General features: G+C 35.6%; 1 protein-coding gene across 1 annotated transcript in view; it reads left to right on the top strand.

Annotated features, from left to right (window-relative positions):
• The window catches only part of MND1 (meiotic nuclear divisions 1), a 59,125-nt gene that overhangs the window by 21,758 nt on the left and 18,424 nt on the right, over positions 1-18,943 (top strand). Inside the window, exon 5 of the mRNA XM_081304149.1 lies at positions 18,501-18,575. Coding sequence (XP_081160275.1) covers positions 18,501-18,575 — 75 coding nt within the window. The remainder of the gene's footprint in view (positions 1-18,500; positions 18,576-18,943) is intronic.

Below are 18,943 nucleotides of genomic sequence, written 5' to 3'. Positions count from 1 at the left end.
GTTTTGGTATTTGAATGACGGCAGAAACAGCTGTTTTTGCTCAGTGCAAAGTAGGACTGACCTGATCCTTGTCTCTATTTTTTTTTTTTTTTAAGGTACTAGATATTGAGCCCAGGGGTACTATAGCACTGAGCTACATCCCCAGCCATTTTTCTTTTTATTTTGAGATAGGGGCTTGCTAACTTGCCCATACTGGCCTTGAACTTGTGTTCTTCCTGCCTCAGCCTCTGAGTAGCTGGGATTAAAGATGTGCACCACTGTGCCCAGCTCTCATAAGTCTTTATTGCAGTTTTACTGTGGATTTATATGTAATTCAAACTCTGAAGTGAAGTGGCATTTCTGAAGGATGTGTAGAAATTATTAAAAATCAAGAATGGAATTGAAGTTAATCTTAAAAATAACAATTCATTAATTTAGACAACTTCATTGGTGTGGCAGCAACTATATAGTAGTTTCTAATGCATTTTTGTTTTAAGTTAAAGGTCAGAATTATGAAAATCAAACTTTATTTTTCCTGGTCTTCCATAGTTCTTCATCTAAGTTTTGATTTACAACCCATTTATCACTAGCAGAAGGTAGTTTAGAGGGTAGATTTTCTAGGAGTCAGGGTATTAATAAGCATTACACTAATCTGGATTTTGATATATTAGCTTTAGGAGACACTACATTTTTTGTGTGTGTGTGTGGTGCTGGGGATTGAACCCAGGGCCTTATGCATGCGAGGCAAGCACTCTACCAACTGAGCAATATCCCCAGCCCCCTAAAAGATATTCTTAGGAAAATTATGAACTGGGTTTTGTTTTTACCAATATTTGGAAATAAGTAAACGGAATTCTTTCAGCTAAAACTGAGTGTAAAAAGTGCAGGTCTACTTTTTTTTTAATTAATTCTTTTGATTTATATATGACGGGGAATGCATTATAATTCTTATTACACATATAGAGCACAATTTTCCATATCTCTGGTTGTATACAAAGTATATTCATACCAATTCATGTTTTCATATCTGTACTTTAGATAATAATGTCCATCACATTCCACCATCATTTCTAACCCCATGCCCCCTCCCTTCCCTTCCCACTCCTCTGCCCTATCTAGAGTTCATCTATTCCTCCCATGCTCTCTCTCCCTATCCCACTATGAATCAGCCTCCTTATATCAAAGAAAACATTCGGCCTTTGGTTTTTAGGGATTGGTAACTTCACTTATCTTCTCTAACTCCATCCATTTACCTGCAAATGCCATGATTTTTATTCTCTTTTATTGCTGAGTAATATTCTATTGTATAGATATGCCACATTTTTTAATCCATTCATCTATTGAAGGGCATCTAGGTTGGTTCCACAGTTTAGCTATTGTGAATTGTGCTGCTTTAAGAAGCCACATTGATGTGGCTGTGTGCAGGTCTACTTTTGAGCTGTTAAAAAGCTTAACTTTTTGTGTGTGTGCTTCACAGAGGATTAAATCTAGGGCCTCTAGTGTGCTAGGCAGGTGCTCTGCCACTAAGCTACATTCCCAGTCCCTTTAAATTTTTTTTTTTTTAAATAGATTCTTGCTAAATTATCTAGGCTGGCCTCAAATTTATGATTTTTCTGCCTCAGCTTCCCAAGTAGCTGGGACTACAGGCATGCACCACCAAACCCAGTGATAACTTGAAACATTTTTTAATAAAAATAGATGTTACCTCATTTAGTTCAGTCAATGTTTAGTGAATGCTTGCCATAACGGACACTATGACTGGTAAGAGGAACACATAAATGAATTGGGTAGCGTCTCAAGTCTGAACAGTCTAGAAAAGAGATACACATATCAACAATTCACTGTGATGTGTGCAGTACTGAAGAATGATGGTTTTTACAAAGGAGGGTGAAAGTCAGTTCTGCTTGAGGGAAGACTTTGCAGAGACATTTTAAGTCATTTCTGCAATTCCCTATGAGAGTTCATAGGGAATTGAAGGTTGAAGGGCATTCTAAGTAAGAATCAGCATATTAAGGCTGTATAGCTTAGGATTTAAGAGAGTTGACTCTAGAGCCAGAGTCTCGATTGAAATTCAAGTTCTCCCATTTGCTAGAAACCTCTTGTGCCTCTGTTTTTTCTTCTGTGCTTCATAGGGTAGCAGTAACAAGTAAATGTTATATTTTGGCTGCTTCTAACAATGACTAATATATGGTAAGTGACTTAGCTTTTATTATTGTGTGCAAGTGTGTATAGAACCACACATAATGTGTGAAAGAATCTTCAGTTGTCTTATGGCTTAATCATGAGTGAGGGATGAATGAACTCTATATAGTTAGATTGGTAGACTAATAATGAAGGACTCCATATATGCAAGTTGAAATTTTTTGTGTGTGAAAGACAAAGACTGATTTTAGAAAGATTCTTCTATTGATAGTATGGAGGGTTATTAGGAGCATGCACCATCATATTGTCCAGGTGGTTGGGGAAAATAAACTGGTGAGATATTTAGGATAAAGAATCTATAGTAGTGGGTCGTGTATGGTTTTAGTGCATAAAGTTCAGATTTAAAAATAAGTAACTTTTATCCAGAGATTTCCCTTTGTTTCCTGTCTTTGTGTGGGGGAGGGGGAACATATGGCATCTGTCTATGTACAGTCAGCTGTCCTTATTCCCAGCTTCCACAATCACAGATTCAACCAACTGTGACTCAGAAATATTTGAAGGGAAAAAAAATGTACAGACCTTTTTTGTTTTGTTTTTTTGTGTTTTTTGTTTTTGTTTTTGTTTTTGTTTTTGTTTTTTGTTTTTTTTTTTTTTTTTTTTTTATGTGCTGGGGATGGATCCAGGGCCTTGTACAAGCTAGACAAGTGCCATAGAACTGAGATACATCCCCAGTTCCCAGACCTTTATTTTTACATGTCATTTTTTACTAAACAATGTAGTATAAGAACTATTTATTTATAGCATTTATATTATATAAGATATTATAAGTAATCTAGGGGTGATTCAAAGTACACAGGATTGTACAAGTAACATGCAAATTCACCATTTTGCATAAGGAACTTGTACATCCATAGATTTTGATGTCATCAGGGAGTCCTAAAACAAGTCCCCCACAGATACCCAGGGATGATTATACTCTGAAAAATCAGGTTTAATGAAGCCTAGATGAGGACAATGGTAACTTTTTTTTTTTTTTTTTTTTTTTGAGACAACACATATACACGAGCCTTACATAGCCAGTACAGTTTTTTCAGGCTACAAACTTATGTATGGAAAAATTAAACCTAATTTTAAATTTGAGCCCATTCTACCTGGTAGTTCAAACGTGAGTGTGCCAATTTAGAGCAGATCAGTTACTTCAAAGATTGTTTCAATAAAGTGAGGTACACTCAACCAGTTTTAGAGTCTCCCCCTATCCCCACTTGCCTATCTTCTCTTCAGGATGGGTAAGTATTATGTAGGAATGGTTTTGGTAGAGATTAGTTCTGGCTGGCATCCACTGAGATCTACAACATCACACATTAGATCCATAGGTATCTCCAAGCTGGCATCAGCTAAAATGTTGGTGTCCCTGCTTGGTCCTCAGCCTTGCAACTGCACCTTCTCTCTAGGTCTGTGCACACTCCCTCATAGATAGGTGCTCTCCCCCTCCTTCAGCCAGCTCTCCAGACCACTCTAGGTCTATAGGAATGAGGTGGAGCTGTATGTCACAGACCCATTGCTCAGGTAACACGTGCAGGAGTGCTTCCGTATGCCACCTGTGCTGTGTTGTTGTGGGTACTTCATGTGAGGCTGCTGCTTCCCAGAGCTCCAGACAGGAAGTGATGGGTATTCTCTGTACCTGTATCTTGCAGATTTTCTAGGGTCTCTAGCTGCATTCCTCCTACTGTAATTGTAGGTTGGGCAGAGCCCTTATAAGAAACCATCCAGTGTCCATAGTTCTTACTTGCTTCTCAGAATCTCTCCCTCCTGTCCTAACTTCAAATTGTCATCTGAAGAGAACAAAGCAGGACTGATTCAGGCTGTTCTTATATTTTTCTGACTTAAACCTAGACTTTGGCTTCTGAAACAATAAAAAGAAAAATAAATCTATTGTTCCTTTTCGGTGCTGTCATTGAAGTTTGTCTTTGTTCAGTCAGAAGAAAGATCACACTTGCCTTATTCACATATCTAAAGTGTGAATGTCTCAAACCAAGAACTGTATATTCTAAAGAAAATACAATATACTTTCTTCCCCTAGAATACAACACAAAGCTGGACAGAGTAGTCACTAAACTATTTGAACAAATGAACACATGAGGTCACTGACTAACTTCTAAACCATGTTCTTATGAGCTTCAAAGTTCTATAATTCGTTTTGTAAAGAACTCTTTTTTCTGCAGGTAATGGAATTTCTGATTAGCACTGGTGTAAACAAGTGGAAGTTTATTTTTCTCACATAAAGTTTGGAGATACATGTCTATTGGTGGTGGCTCAGTGATAATCAGTCATTACCTTTGTGATTCTCTCTCAGTGATAATCAGTCATTACCTTTGTGATTCTCTCGGCCTTTCCATCATGATTACAGGATGACTGCCACAGTTCCTCTTGTTTTATCTGATGCACAAGGAGGAAGGAAAGTTGCCTGGGTGTCTATTTCCCTGCCAAAGGACTTTTGCTTAACTCTTACTGACTGAAATTGTCATAATGCCACTTGTAGAGGAAACTGGAAGTGGAAATTAATGTGAGAAGAAGAGAATTGGAAATAGATTAAATGAGTCAGTCACCTAAAAGTGTTGACCAAGAGCATAATGATAAAAATAGGATATTATCATATGAGATTCGAGAACAACTATAGTACAATCAATCAGATAATAAAGTACCTGATGATTCATTCTCTGTAAATACATGGGGTTATATAGACAGTCTGCTTTATCTTTGGGTTCCTTGCTGTTTGGTTGTAAGACTGATAACACAGCTGTTATGTCATATGCATCAGATAATAATGTCTGTTTTGCTTTTCCTTGAAATATGGAACTGTTTGACCAGTTGCCTATTTGTTACAGATAATCCTTTTTTGCTAGTTTTGCCGAACAAGTATATCTTCATTGTTTATACTTGCGTAAATAGTGTCTACAGAGATTGTTCCACTTTTTTAATTGCCATAGTTTCTTATTTCAGAAATTTTGGCTTTGTCATTAAAAAAATTCTTCTTGATTAAATATACCATTTTATTATAATATGCTGTGTCAAAACAATAATCGTAGCTAAGTTTATGCTCTGTAGCTTAAAATACTTTTTCTTGAAGATTCTTCATTCAAAATTCTTTTGAACATGTGTTTATTCATATTTTAAATATATACAAATTAATGCGTTAGTACATGCTTAAAGAGGCAGGGTTCTCATTGGAAAATATGCTTCAGTGTCCACATGACCTGGGTTCAACCACCCCTATTGTCATTTATTAAATGTCCAGTTACTTAGTCTCTTGGGATCTCATTGTCTTTATCTGTAAAATGGCAATAATAAAACCTGCAGTGAGACCATTCGTGTAGTGAATCCTCTACAGTGCTTGGCTTTCTGGAGGCTTTCCACCAGTGACAGCTGCTATAATAACAGCTAAGTGACTGTTTTTGTAGCAGAGAGAACAGATTGTGTGACTGACTGCATTTCTAGTTGTTGCTGTTGTCATTGTTTTTTAAAACTTGATGGAAGAAAAACAAAATGTATAAAGAAGAATGTGACTATAAAATTTTTTTTGAAATGTCATCACTTGCTTTTTTAGTTAGGATTGTCAAGGTAGATTCAGTTTATAAATATGAATCTAGTTTTGTAAAAGATACTGCAGCTTTCTCAGTAAAACTTATAAAATCAAGACAGTTTTTCTCAATGGAAATTCTTTCAGTATTTGTTTTTTTTATTGTGCTGGAGATTGAACCCAGGGCCTTGTGCATGAGAGGCAAGCACTCTACCAGCTGAGCTATACCCCCAGCCCTCGATCTTATAGGGCATAATCCTTTCAAATAGTTTTGTTGTGGTGGTGGGTTTTTTTTTTTTTTTTTTTTTTTTTTGGTACTGGGGATTTAGCCCAGAGGTGCTTTACCACTGAACAACATCCCAATCCTTTTTTCAATATTTTTATTTTGAGACAGGGTCTCACTAAGTTGCTTAGGGCCTTGCTAAATTGCTGAGGCTGGTTTCTCAAACTTTCAATCTTCATGTCTCAGCCTCCCAAGTTGCTGGGATTACAGGTGTGCACTACTGGACTCAGCTTAGTCTCCCCAATTATAAAGAAGGGTTAGTTCATTTGTTGCACTGGACTCTTCATTTTGTCTTCTAGGATTCATGAGATTTCAGCTGTCAACCAGTATAGTCTCAGGTTAAATAAATGTATTTTTTCTGTTAAAACGTTTTGAAAGCAGGAAGAATAACTCAGTTGTAGACAACCATCCTTGACATACTAGAGGTCCACAGCCTGGCCCCTTTTTGCTATGAACATTCTTCTCATCTCTATGGCTTCCGTTTATATACTCTTGGATTCCCTCCTCTTTACCTCTTGCCTATACCTCTGGGCTGAGCTCTATACCATGTCTCCGCTACCTACCATACAACTCTCCCTAGACAATTTGTTCAAAACTCAGTTCTTTACCCAAAAGTGTTCCTCTTTGTCTTTTAGATTCTGAAGCCATTGTCTACTTAGTCATCCAAACCTGAAACCTGGTAGTTACCTTGGATTTTTCTCTTTCTTTTCACCATATCCATTTGGTACCAAGTATTTGTTGACTGAATCCTGATGACTCTCAAATCTCTCCCTTCCTCTCCATCCCTACTGCTACTGTCTTGGCTTAGACTCTCATTATCTCCAGCCCAGAATTTTGAATTAAGTGTTTTCACTAGTCTCTCTGCATCCTTCACTTTCCTCCATCTGCTATAATAGTTATCTTTAATGCCTTGGATTATTTCCCAATTCTAAATAATAAAGTCCAGATTCCTCAGACTGGCTTTAAGGCCCTCTGTAATCTAACTCCTGCCACTGGTCAGCCTGTGAACCCACTGTTGCCCCTTCTCTAACCCTGCACGCCACTCATGCCAAGTTGTTTACAGCTTCCTGAATGCCATTCACTTGATATCTTTGTGTCTTTATGTGCTGTACCTTGCTTGTGCTTTTTACTTGTCTAACTAGCAAACTCCAACCTGTCCATTAGCTGAAACATGTATCCATTATGAACCACCTCAAAAGTCTTCTCTTCTGGGAAGATTTTCATCCCTTTCTCCTAAGCAGAGTCTAATACTTCTTTATGCTATGACTATCTTATGTATATTTCTTTTATAGAGTGATATCTTCATGTGTCTTATATCTTGGCAGATGTTCTTAGAGGGCAGGGATTATATCTTAATCATTTTCATCCCCAGCATGTAATCCAGTACTAAAACACATTGGGACATAGAGAGACAAGATAAATGGTGAATGAATACATAAATCAATACACAATGGCCTGGTTTTAGTTCCAACTATTGTGTATTTATTCTAGGAGCTTTATTCCCTGGCCAGTTTCTTTTCCTCACAATCCTCAGTGTACAATACTGAAGATAATTTCTAATAAGTATTCATAATTATAATAATCTTAAACATTTCTTAGAACTCAGCCTCCAAAGTACATACTACAGGAAAATTAAGTATATGTTAAAGTCCATCATTTCCTTTTCTACCACTTTACCTAAATTAATTTTGCTGGACCCTAGCTTAGCATTACCCAAAATCTGTGGCAAAATACATAATAGGTATTACTTAAAAGGAAGTTCTGTTATCAAAGGAATTTGGAGCACCCTAGGTTAACAAAAATAAACTAGTTTAAGTATTCTGTGGCTTTAACATGCTAGTATGCATCGTGAATCTTATTTGACCCATGCTATGAGGGATTGATATTTCATAGAAAACACTGCCTGAGTTTATGTGTTTACTAAGGCAAATAAGACTACGTATTTACTGTCTTAGACTGCCTTCTTCTCCCCAGAGCGGGTATGTATTCTATGTTGATACCTAAATAGTCTCACCAATTGGCAATCATTTCCCAAAATGTCAACTTTCCCTTTCCTGATTAAATACACCTATGTCAAATCTCTCAAAGAACCTAACCTATATTCCTTATCCCTAACAATTCCCTCCTTATCAGGCCCATAGGTGTAGTAGTCAGCTTTATACTAGTGTATATATAGGGGCTGCTTTATAGATCAGACATTTATTTGTTCTCTCTATCCATTTAGCTTACTTCAGATTTGTATCTCTTACGTGAATTAGCAAGCAAGAACTTTTCAAGACATAAAAACTACATATTTTCCTAATATTTTAAAATATAGGCATTTGCATTTTTCTGTAATAAATTTGAAAGTTCACCATGGATCAAAAAAAAAAAAGTTGCCTACTAAAACTGCTGTGTGTGTGTGTGTGTGTGTGTGTGTGTGTGTGTGTGTGTGTGTTTCTAGAGATTGAACCCGGGGCCTTGTGCATGTTAATCAAGCACTCTACCACTGAACTATATCCTAGCCCTTTTTTAAATTTTTTATTTTGAAGACCCAAACTTGGTAGCATCTGCTTGTAATCCCAGCGAATCAGGAGGCTGTGGCAGGAGCAATTTAGCGAAGCCCTAAGCAGCTTAGTGAGACCCTGTCTCAAAATGAAAAATAAAAAAAGGGCTGGGGATGTGGCCCAGTGGTTAAGTGCCCCTGGGTTTAATCCCTACTACCAATTTTTTTTTTTTTTAATTCTGAGACAGATTCTCCCTAACCTTCCCAGGCTGGCCTTACTTGTGATCCTTCTTCCTCAAACCTCCTGAGTAGCTAGGATTACAGGTGTTCACCACTGAGACCCAGCCTGGTGACATTTTAATTTTTTTATATACATGAATCAGGATGCTGTTACAGCCCCCCCATACACACACACACACACACACACCCCACACACACAAAGTATATCCTAATTGGCTTAAATAACAGGGAATTCATTATCTGATATAACAAGTTTGGAGGAAGGCTTTATCAAGATTGGTTAATCCCATATGTCTAGACTGACTTCTCTGATGTTTTTTTAAGCTTTCCTTTTGTGGATACAAGTAGTTATTGCTGCTACTCTTTGACAGTGTCCAAAGCAGAAAAAAAGACATTTTATACATCTCTCTCTTTATCCGGGAGGAAAATCCTAGAATGCTCTCTTTCCCAAGTAGGGAAGACTTCCCTTATGTCTCACTGGCCAGGTATGAGTTACATGCTTACACTGAAAGGATCTAAGCCAACAAAATTCATGCTCTGGGAAGCAACCCATTCTTTCAGAGCACATTGCCACTCTAATCTGAAAAAAAAAAAAATTGGAACTCTGTAAAGAAAGTCTTTGGAAGGGAAACTAATAGGATTTGCCAAATTATATCTATTTGCATTTTAAAATTAGACCTTTAAGTCCCAGGTACTTAGGAGGCTGAGAAAGGAAGGTCACTTGAGACAGGCCCAGGCAACAAAGAGAGATTTTTGTCCCCTTTACCACCACCATTCCAAAATGTCATGCCCTTTAAATTGAATGCTTTTATTCCTTCTCTCTTGGTTGGAGTGACACAAAGATTGGAATTAAGAGAGAAAAACATATAAACTATTTTTATTGGCAAGTAATTTTAAATAGCAAAAAGTTAAAGTAGTTAATGTTACAGCTTTTGACACTTTCGTGAATTTTGTGATAAGAACTTTAAGATGTCAGAAAATTTTTTGTAAATTTTTTTTTAGTTGTAGATGGACACAATATTTTTTTATTTTTATGTGGTGCAGACGATCGAACCTAGCATGTATGAGGCAAGTGCCCTACCACTGAGCCACAACTCCAGCCCCAGAAATTTATTTTTTATATTTGTTTTGTTCTTATACAAGATAGCTTAGGCTAACTTTCCACTTAGAAATTATTCTTTGCTATTGGAGCTTTGTGGTGGGTAAGGTTGAAAAGGCTGACTCTAAACTAGCTATAGAATTCTCTCTCATCCCCAAAACATTCTTTTGAGGTGGCCATTCTTTAAAAAATATATATTCCACCTGCAAGTCAACCAACCTGCAAATATTTACTCCACAAAAAAAAACTAGACCTACAATTTTGATGCCATGCCACCAGGTGGTGGCAGAGTGTCAAAACAATGGATTTCTTTAATTTCCTGAGATAACCTTAATTTCAATTTGTTTTATCCCAAAAAAGCATTTCAATAGTTTATGCATTTTAAAATTTTTCTATTAATGACATCTCTGACTGCTATATGTATTTAGAAGTTTCACAAAAATAACCTGTTAATTGGGTGCCCTTTTTTGTTTAAAGTGAGCTTCTATTTGACCCAAAGGCAGTGTTCAAACTTCTGAACCTGCATTTTATCAGATTTAGATAAGGGACCTTGTTTAGGTTCCCCAGGATTTATACTTTTTATAACCATAACTTTCCCACATTATAACTTGAAAAAAATAACTTACTTTAGATTAAATACAAAACAACCTCAACCTTAAAATTTTTAAATTCTTCTATTTGTTAAAGCTATATGCATTTACCATTTCAATAATTTCTAACACTTCAATTTTACCACAAATCCTTGGTTTGGTTGAGGACATTGCCTATCTCTTAGTAGCACCAAAAACTGTATTAAATCTGTTTAATTTGGGCTGAGGGTATAGCCAAATAGGAGAACATTTGCCTAGCATGTACAAGGTCCAGGGTTCAATTTCCAGCAGGGTCAAAGAAAAGAAAGAAAAAGAAAAGATACATGGGGGCTGGGGATGTGGCTCCAGCGGTAGCGCACTCGCCTGGCATGGGTGCGGCCCGGGTTCGATCCTCAGCACCACATACAAACAAAGATGTTGTGTCTGCCGAAAACTAAAATGTAAATAAAATATAAAAGAAAGAAAGAAAAGATACATGATCAACAGTTATATGAAGAGATCCTAAATCTCAATAATCAGAGAAATGCAAATTAACACAATAACAAAATGTTTTTTAATCATCAGATTATCTTTTACATTGTCATCTGTGTACACTTTAAGGAACTTAAAGGGAGGAAGCCTGTTATAGACTGCTAGTAAAAGAAAAAATGATGAAATTAAATGTTCGCTTCACCCCCATTGGGTATAGCTATTATTACAAAAAGAAAAAAAAGAAAAAAGTGTTGATAATGGTGTGGAGAAATTGGGAGTCCTGTATGTTGCTGGTGCGAATATAAAATCGTAAAGACTCTAGAAAACAATATGGTGGTTCTTTAAAAAGTTAAATAAACATGGGCCAGGCATGGTAGCGCACTACTGTAATCTCAGCGGCGTAGGAGGCTGAAGCAATAGAAGTACAAGTTCAAAGCCATCCTCAACAATTTAGTGAGGCTCTGTCTCAAAATAAAAAATGGGCTGGGGGCTGCAGTTGTGGCACTTGCCTAGCATGTATGAGGCACTGGGTTCAACCCTCAGAACCACATAAAAATAAATAAATAAAATAAATGTAATGGGAATTTCCATGTCAGCATAAGTAGGCAGATCTACTTGATTTTTTTTTTATTTCTTTTAGTTGCACACAATGCTTTTATTTTTATTTATTTATTTTTATGTGGTGCTGAGAATCAAACCCAGGGCCTTGCATACACCAGGCGAACACTCTACCGCTGAGCCACAACCCCAGCCCCTCTACTTTATTTTTTCAAAACAAAACGAAACAAAAAACTTTTTATTTTTAGAGCAGAGAACAAAACAAATATAAAATAAATTTCTGGGGCTGGAGTTGTGGCTCAGTGGTAGGGCACTTGCCTCACACACACTGGATTTGATCCTCTACAACCAAAAATTAAAAAAAAAAAAAAAAAAAGGCTGGGAATGTTGCTCAGTGATTAAGCACTCCCTGGGCTCAATCCCAGATACACCCCCCCCAAAAAAAAAATGTTAAACAAAATTATATGATCCAACAGTTCCACTTTGACATATTTATCCAAAACAATTGAACGCAACAGACTCAAACAAGATCTTGTACATCAGTATTCATAATAGTGTTATTCACAATAATGGAAAGGGAGGAAACAATCCAGATGTCCATTAGCAAATGAATGCATAAACAAAATGCAGTATATGCATGCAGTGGAAGATTATTCTGCCTTAAAAAGGGATGGAATTCTGATGTATGCTACAAAAGGTGGAACCTTGAAACAAACTGTGAAATAAGGGGCTCAGTGGTAGAGTGCTCGCCTAGCACGCATGAGGCACTGGGTTCAATCCTCAGCACCACATAAAAACAAAATAATGTGTCCACCTAAAACTAAAAAAAATACATAAATAAATAATTTTTTTAAAAAACTGTGAAATAAGCCTGACACAAAAGGGCAAATATATCTGATTCCACATAGATTAAGTTGACAGAAAGACAAAGTAAAATAGTGGTTATCAGGGTCTGCAGGAAAGTGAAATGTGGAGTTATTGGTAAATTCATAGAGTTTCTATTTGAAGTAAAGACAAACTTCTAAAAATGGACCGTGGTGATGGTTACATAAAACTGAATGCACTTAACATTACTGGATTATACATGTTACAGTGATAAATTTTATGTATATTTTCTACAACTAAAAAGAAATCTTTAAAGAAGTTAATTGTTCTTCTGTGATCCAGCAGATCTACTTCTAACGCACCTTATAGATATACTGCTGCATGAGCCAGGCATGATGGCACATGCTTGTAATCCTAGCTGCTTAGGAGGTTGAGGCAAGAGAATCATAAGTTGAAAGCCAGCCTGAGCAACTTGGGAAGACCCTGTCTCAAAATAAACTGAAAAGGACGGGTTGGGGATATAACTCAGTATAGAGCATTTGTCTAGCATGTGCAGGGCCTGGGTTTGATCCCCAGTGTAAAAGAAAGGAAAGCAGGAGGGAAGCAAAGAAAAGAAAGAGTAAAAAGAAATACCTCTGCATGTGCACAGACATATGTCAAATGACAGGAGTATTGATGTTTTGTGGGGACTTAAATAAAACAGCTATTGAGAGAGGAATGGAAGAATAAAGTAATAGTAGGTAGACATTTAAAAAAAAAAAAAAAAAAAGAATGGCCACTAACAAATACCAAATGCTGGGAGGACACAGAGCAAAGGAACTGTCCATTCTTTGCTCTTGGGAATGCAAAATTGTAGTCTCTTTGGAAGACAGTTTGCAGTTTCTTATAAAACTGAACATACTCTTGCCATATGATCCAACAATTGTACCCCTTGGCATTTATCCAAGTGAGTTGAAAACTTAATGTCAATGCAAAATCTACACACAAATGTTCATAACAGATTTATTTATAATTGCCAAAACTTGAAAGCAATCAAGATGTTCTTCGATAGTTCATTGGATAAATAAACAAAATAATATCCATATGATGGAATAGTAGTCAAGATAAAAAGAAAGGAACTATAAAGCTGTAAAAAGACATGAGAGAGCCATGTAGAGTGAAAGATGCCAGTTTTAAAAAAACTACATGTTTATGATTTATATGACATTCTGAAAAACAAGAGACAGTAAAAACAATCAATGGCTGCAGGGGCTAGAAGGAGGGAGAGATGACTGGATGGAGCACAGGAATTTTTAGGGCAGTGAAACTGTTCTGTATGATCCTATAATGGTACATCATAGAATGTACCACACCAAAAATGAAATGTAAACTGTGGACTTTGGATGATAATGTAGTCAGTATAGGTTCATAAATTGTAGTAACTGTAGTAAATTATAGTATCATTTGGCGCAGAATAATAGGGAAGACTGGATAGATAGGGTTGGGGACATATGGGAAGTTGGTCAAACCTTTAAAACTGCTCTAAAAATAATGAGGTTTTTGTTTTGTTATGTTTTTTTTTTTAAAAGAATGACGTAGATCTGCCTAGTTATGCTGACATGGAAATTCCCATTATATAAAGGATAATCCCATATATGTTTTGGTCTGTATCTGAATGGAAAGCAAAAGAATGACGAGGATGCACACTAGGTTTTTACAAGGGCTGTCTCTGAGGATGGGGTTGTAGAGTTTGCATAAAAGCAGGGAAGCAAAGGGATTTTGCTTAAATGTGCCTGCATTGTTTTAGTCTTTTACAATAAGAATGTGCTCATGTTTTAATCTATTGATAATGCATTCATATATTATAACAAGAAAATAATATTTAAAATAATAGTTCTATACTCATTACATAGAAAACTTAAAAAGCATGTTCCTCAATACAGAGATAAGCATTATTTAAATTTTATACATTTTCTTGTGGTTTTTTTGTTATTTTGTTTTTTGGTTATAGACTTAATAATTGAGTTGTAGTTTTGGTTCCATATTTTAAAACAGCTTTATTCTGTGAGAATTTTTCAGTGTCATTAAAAATTCTTTGAATAGCTGGGCCTAGTGACACATAACTGTAATTCCAACTGCTTGAAGGGCTGAGGCAAGAGGATCACAAGTTCAAGACCAGCATCAGCAACTCAGTGAGACCCTGTCTTAAAATAAAAGTAAAGGGCTGGGTTTGTGGCTCAGTGGTAAAGTGCCCCTGTGTTCAATTCCCAGTACAAAAAAAAAAAAGTGTGTGTTTTCTTTGAACATATTTTCTTCAACTGTATGATTGTGACACATCTGTACTATGAAATATTGATTTAATGTTTCTCTAATGTTGAGACCTCATTGCTCACATCTGTATGTATATCTTGAGAGTATTCAATATTTCCTTATGATCAATTTCTAAATGAAATATCACCTTTATTAAAAGATAGATACAATTTTGAAGTTGTAAATACTCTTAACGATTTTAATTGTATAAAAACAAAGCAAATTATTTTAAAGCATAAGCAAAAACCATAGAACATATTTTTCCATAGTACATGAATTTTAATAAAGCAGTAGACTGATGGGGTTGCTCTTGTTATGATATCTTTTCCCTCATTTTCTGTTGTTAGTCATTCTTTCTCACCTATGAAATTTTGTATTCTTTCTTTAATGCTTTGAAATTTCTTCATTTCTTAAAAAGAGCAAATCAAAATTCCAATACAGCCAGCTTGAATCAATCTTTCTGTTTGTCTTATGAATAGACAGTTCCCCCAGGCAGTGAATTAGCCCTTTGGAAAACATGGGAATTATGTTTCTCTACCCTGAGTATCTGAAATAGGTGGCCTGGAATGCATTCAAAGAGAAACATTGTGTCAGATCCTCAAATCTAAAGAGAAATCCTGTTTTTACTTATTATAGGTAGTTTTTATTGTTGTTGCAGCTGCTGCCATTTGTTCTGAGTTACTAAATTTAAAAAAAATATATAATAAGTCCATTCCCAAATTTAATTTAGCATTAAATTATTAATGGCCTAATGTAGTTGATTCTGGTTTTTTATTATAGAAATGTACCAGGAAAGGTTGCTTTTAAGGGAATCCTGTGCCAAATACCTTTTTTAAATATAAGGTATTATCCCTCCCTTTTTTTTTTTAATAAATGTGTGTTGTCTAATATTTAATATTTCTAAATTCAGAAATATTTTTGTAGTTCAGTCTACAGTATTAGCAGTAATTTGTTTTTACTTATGAACTAGATAATATCCCACAGGATTTTTTTTTAAGAATTTTTTTTCACAACAAGTATTTATTTGTTTTTATATGGTGCTGAGGATCAAACTCAGGGCCTCACACATGCTAGGCAAGCAGTCTAGCACTGAGCTACGGCTCCAGCCCAGTATCCACAGGATATTGATATCCCGTGTATTCTAATTGAGTTTGTTACTGCAAGAAAACAGTAGTTCTCACAGTTGTGGTACCCATAGCCAGTTGCATCAGCACCATCTGGAAACGGGTTAGAAATGCATATTCTTGGGCCTACCCCCATCCTACTCAGGAGGTGGGACCCAGCAACCAGTGGTTTAACTAACCATCCCTTTGGATTATCCTGATATATGTCAAAATTTGGAACTGCTGGTTCACATACTATATATAAAGTAGGAAACAATTCCAACTCTTACTGCTTGAGGCCTGCTTTTGGTTTAATTCCAAGGTGCATATTAGGAACTATAGCAGTAGTGCTTCTAGTAGCTATGTAGATGAAAAACTGATAGCAAAGGCAGCCTAACAAGAGTTGCTTTCATTGTTTCCAGTGTTGAGATTTTAGAAATTAAGCAGTGAGCCAAGAATCCTTCACTATTGAGTCAAACTAAACTGTTTCAGTATTTAAGATAATTAGCAGAAGCTTCTTCTTTGAAAACATCATTTAGATTGTGCCTCCCTTTATTACCAAGATACTTAACGTGACAACCCATGAATGTAGGGTTTCACATTTAAAGTGCATAAAATTATTCTAAGAATTCAGGAATTCTTGAATGCACTCACTTTCAAAGCTTTTAAGTTTTAAATAATTGCAAATAGACATAAGTACCTTAAAGACATTTCATTTATATAATTAAGGTTTAAATCCCCTTATTGGCTTATTTTATGTAATCATTAACTTTTTGTATAATATCTACCTATTTGGTTATTTTTAAAACACTTTTAATGGGACAGTATTGTGCTAATACCTGTTTGTTTTTTATTTGAGGACTCCTCTACTCCTAAATTTAAATGTTACATACATTTTTAAATTTTTTCAGATGGCTACTTTAGGATGGAATATTTACTTTTTAAACTTGGCTTTATTTTATAAATGGGGGAACCCTTTTATAAAGAACTAGATCTCCTTGCTAATTTGGGCCTTGAAGTTTATTTTGGCTCTTAAATGTATAGCAGATTTTTTTTTCTTTTAACTTAGGAAGATAATTGCTCTCAAGAAGAAGTGTAACTGGTTTGGTGATGTTGTATGTCTGGCATAGCTAATAGATCTTGTTTGTGCTATGTATTTGAATCAATGACTAGACACTAGTAAAGGAAAGCTTACAATACTCCCTTCATGCATACTGAGAAGTGAGAAATTTCCCAATGCCAGGATAAAGCTGCCAAACTTTTAAAGATAGTATTTCCTAATTTTAAATTAAAAAAAAAATTAGATGTTATTTACTTTCTCTCTAATAACTAGATTATATTGTGGAAGGTCAGTTTCTTATCAAACAACAGAAATTCATCCTGTCATTAATTATTTTCTAAATGTTTATAACTCAAGAGTGAGGGAGGTATGGAATATATTTTTGAATAGTCTTTCACCTAATCAAATGAGTCTGAAATTTCCAACTAGAGTAAAAGATGTGGACAATTTAATGTTGGAAATTTCCTGTGCTTATTTTATTAGTCATGGACCAGGTAAAATTAATAACATTGAGAAAGCAAAACAGTGTTCAGAAGTTTCTTATCCCTTTTGCTGTAGACCTAGTCACACACTGATGAATAATCTGTATCTAGTCTTTTATGCTGGTATTATTTAATCCATTTCCACGTATAATTAATCTGCTTTCTCAGTTGAGTAAAATACCTGAATCAGTCACTCCTAAAATATGTGAAACAAACCAGATATGGTGGTACACACATATAATCTCAGCTACTTAGGAGGCTGAGGCAGGAAAATTGAAAGTTCAGGGGCAGCCTGGGCAACTTAGTGAGACCTTGTCTCAAAGAACAAAAAGGGCTAGGGGTTCAGCACAGTGGGAGCACTTGCCAAAAAACACCTGAGACTCTGGGTTCAGTCTCCAGTATCATGAAAAGAAAAGGAAAAAAAAAAAAGTATGTCATCCCTAAAATTGGCAGCAGACTAACAGAATTTTTCTTGTGTGAGAGTTTAGGATGTAAAGTATACAATTCCTCATAAACTATTAAAGAATAAAAGGTGGGACTGGGGATGTGGCTCAAGCGGTAGCACGCTCGCCTGGCATGCGTGTGGCCTGGATTGGATCCTCAGCACCACATACAAACAAAGATGTTGTGTCCGCCAAAAAAACTAGAAAATAAATATTAAAAAATTCCCTCTCTCTCTCTGTCTCTAATTCTCTCTTAAAAAAAAAAAGATTAAAAGGTGATACATTCATTATTAACTGTTAATGAAACAGATCCTAAGACTACAAATCTACAAGAAACAATGTAGAGTATTTTGTAATGGCTTTCGTCAGAAGCAAAATGAAATTTGAAGAAAGAACTTGTATAAAACATAAGTATTTTTTACTTTTCAAGTTTAATCTCTAATTAAATAACAGACCTCAGATTATTTGGGGTAGAGGTGGTAAATCAGATAAATGAAGATGTATAAAAGATTAAAGTCATGTTGTTCATTTTTCTTCATCAAATAAGAGTATATTTAAAACAATTTTTTTCAATCTAATGATTCATTGTCCTTGGTTTTCCTCAATGAGAGAATTAGTTTTATTGTTGTTTTTGATAATTTTTAGATGGACACATATAATTATTTATTTTTTATGTGGTGCTGAGGATCAAACCCAGTGCCTTACACTTGCAAAGCAACCGCTCTCCCACTGAGCCACAGGCCCAGCTCCAAGAGAATTAGTTTTTGGGGTAGTCTTTTTTCACTTTTTTGTGTCACAGGCCTGAGCCAGAGATAAAATTCATTTGTTTTCAAAAGTTAATCTTGGCAAACCATTTTATACTTTGATTCTCTAGTGGTCTGAGGGAAGCCAAAAGCAGGCAAACCTACAGAAGAGCATTGAGAAAGCTAAAATTGGCCGACATGAGACGGTAAGTTTGTGTCTATAGTTTCTTTAATAATGGTACTTTTATTTTTTTATTTATTTCTTAAATACATGATCATTTATGACAATAGTGTAATGCATTACATTCAAAATTATCCATTCACATAATAATGATAATTTTAAAGAGAAGAAAAAGAGCTTCCTGTGAGGAGGGTTCCATTTTCACCAGAGAGAAGTAGCAGAGGATGTAGGAATTGAATCCAGGCATTGTATAGATTGTACATGTTTGTGTGTGTGTGTGTGTGTGTGTGTGTGTGTGTGTGTGTATTTTAGCATAACACAGAAACAAACTTGAGCAAGACTCTCTTAGTCTCCTAAATCCTCTGTTCTCCGTTTTCTCAGTTGTAAAATTGG

The sequence above is a fragment of the Spermophilus citellus genome (genome assembly GCF_964194105.1).
Source record: "Spermophilus citellus genome assembly, chromosome: 8".
Taxonomy (NCBI): Eukaryota; Metazoa; Chordata; class Mammalia; order Rodentia; family Sciuridae; genus Spermophilus; species Spermophilus citellus.
This window is presented reverse-complemented; position numbering and strand designations above follow the sequence as displayed.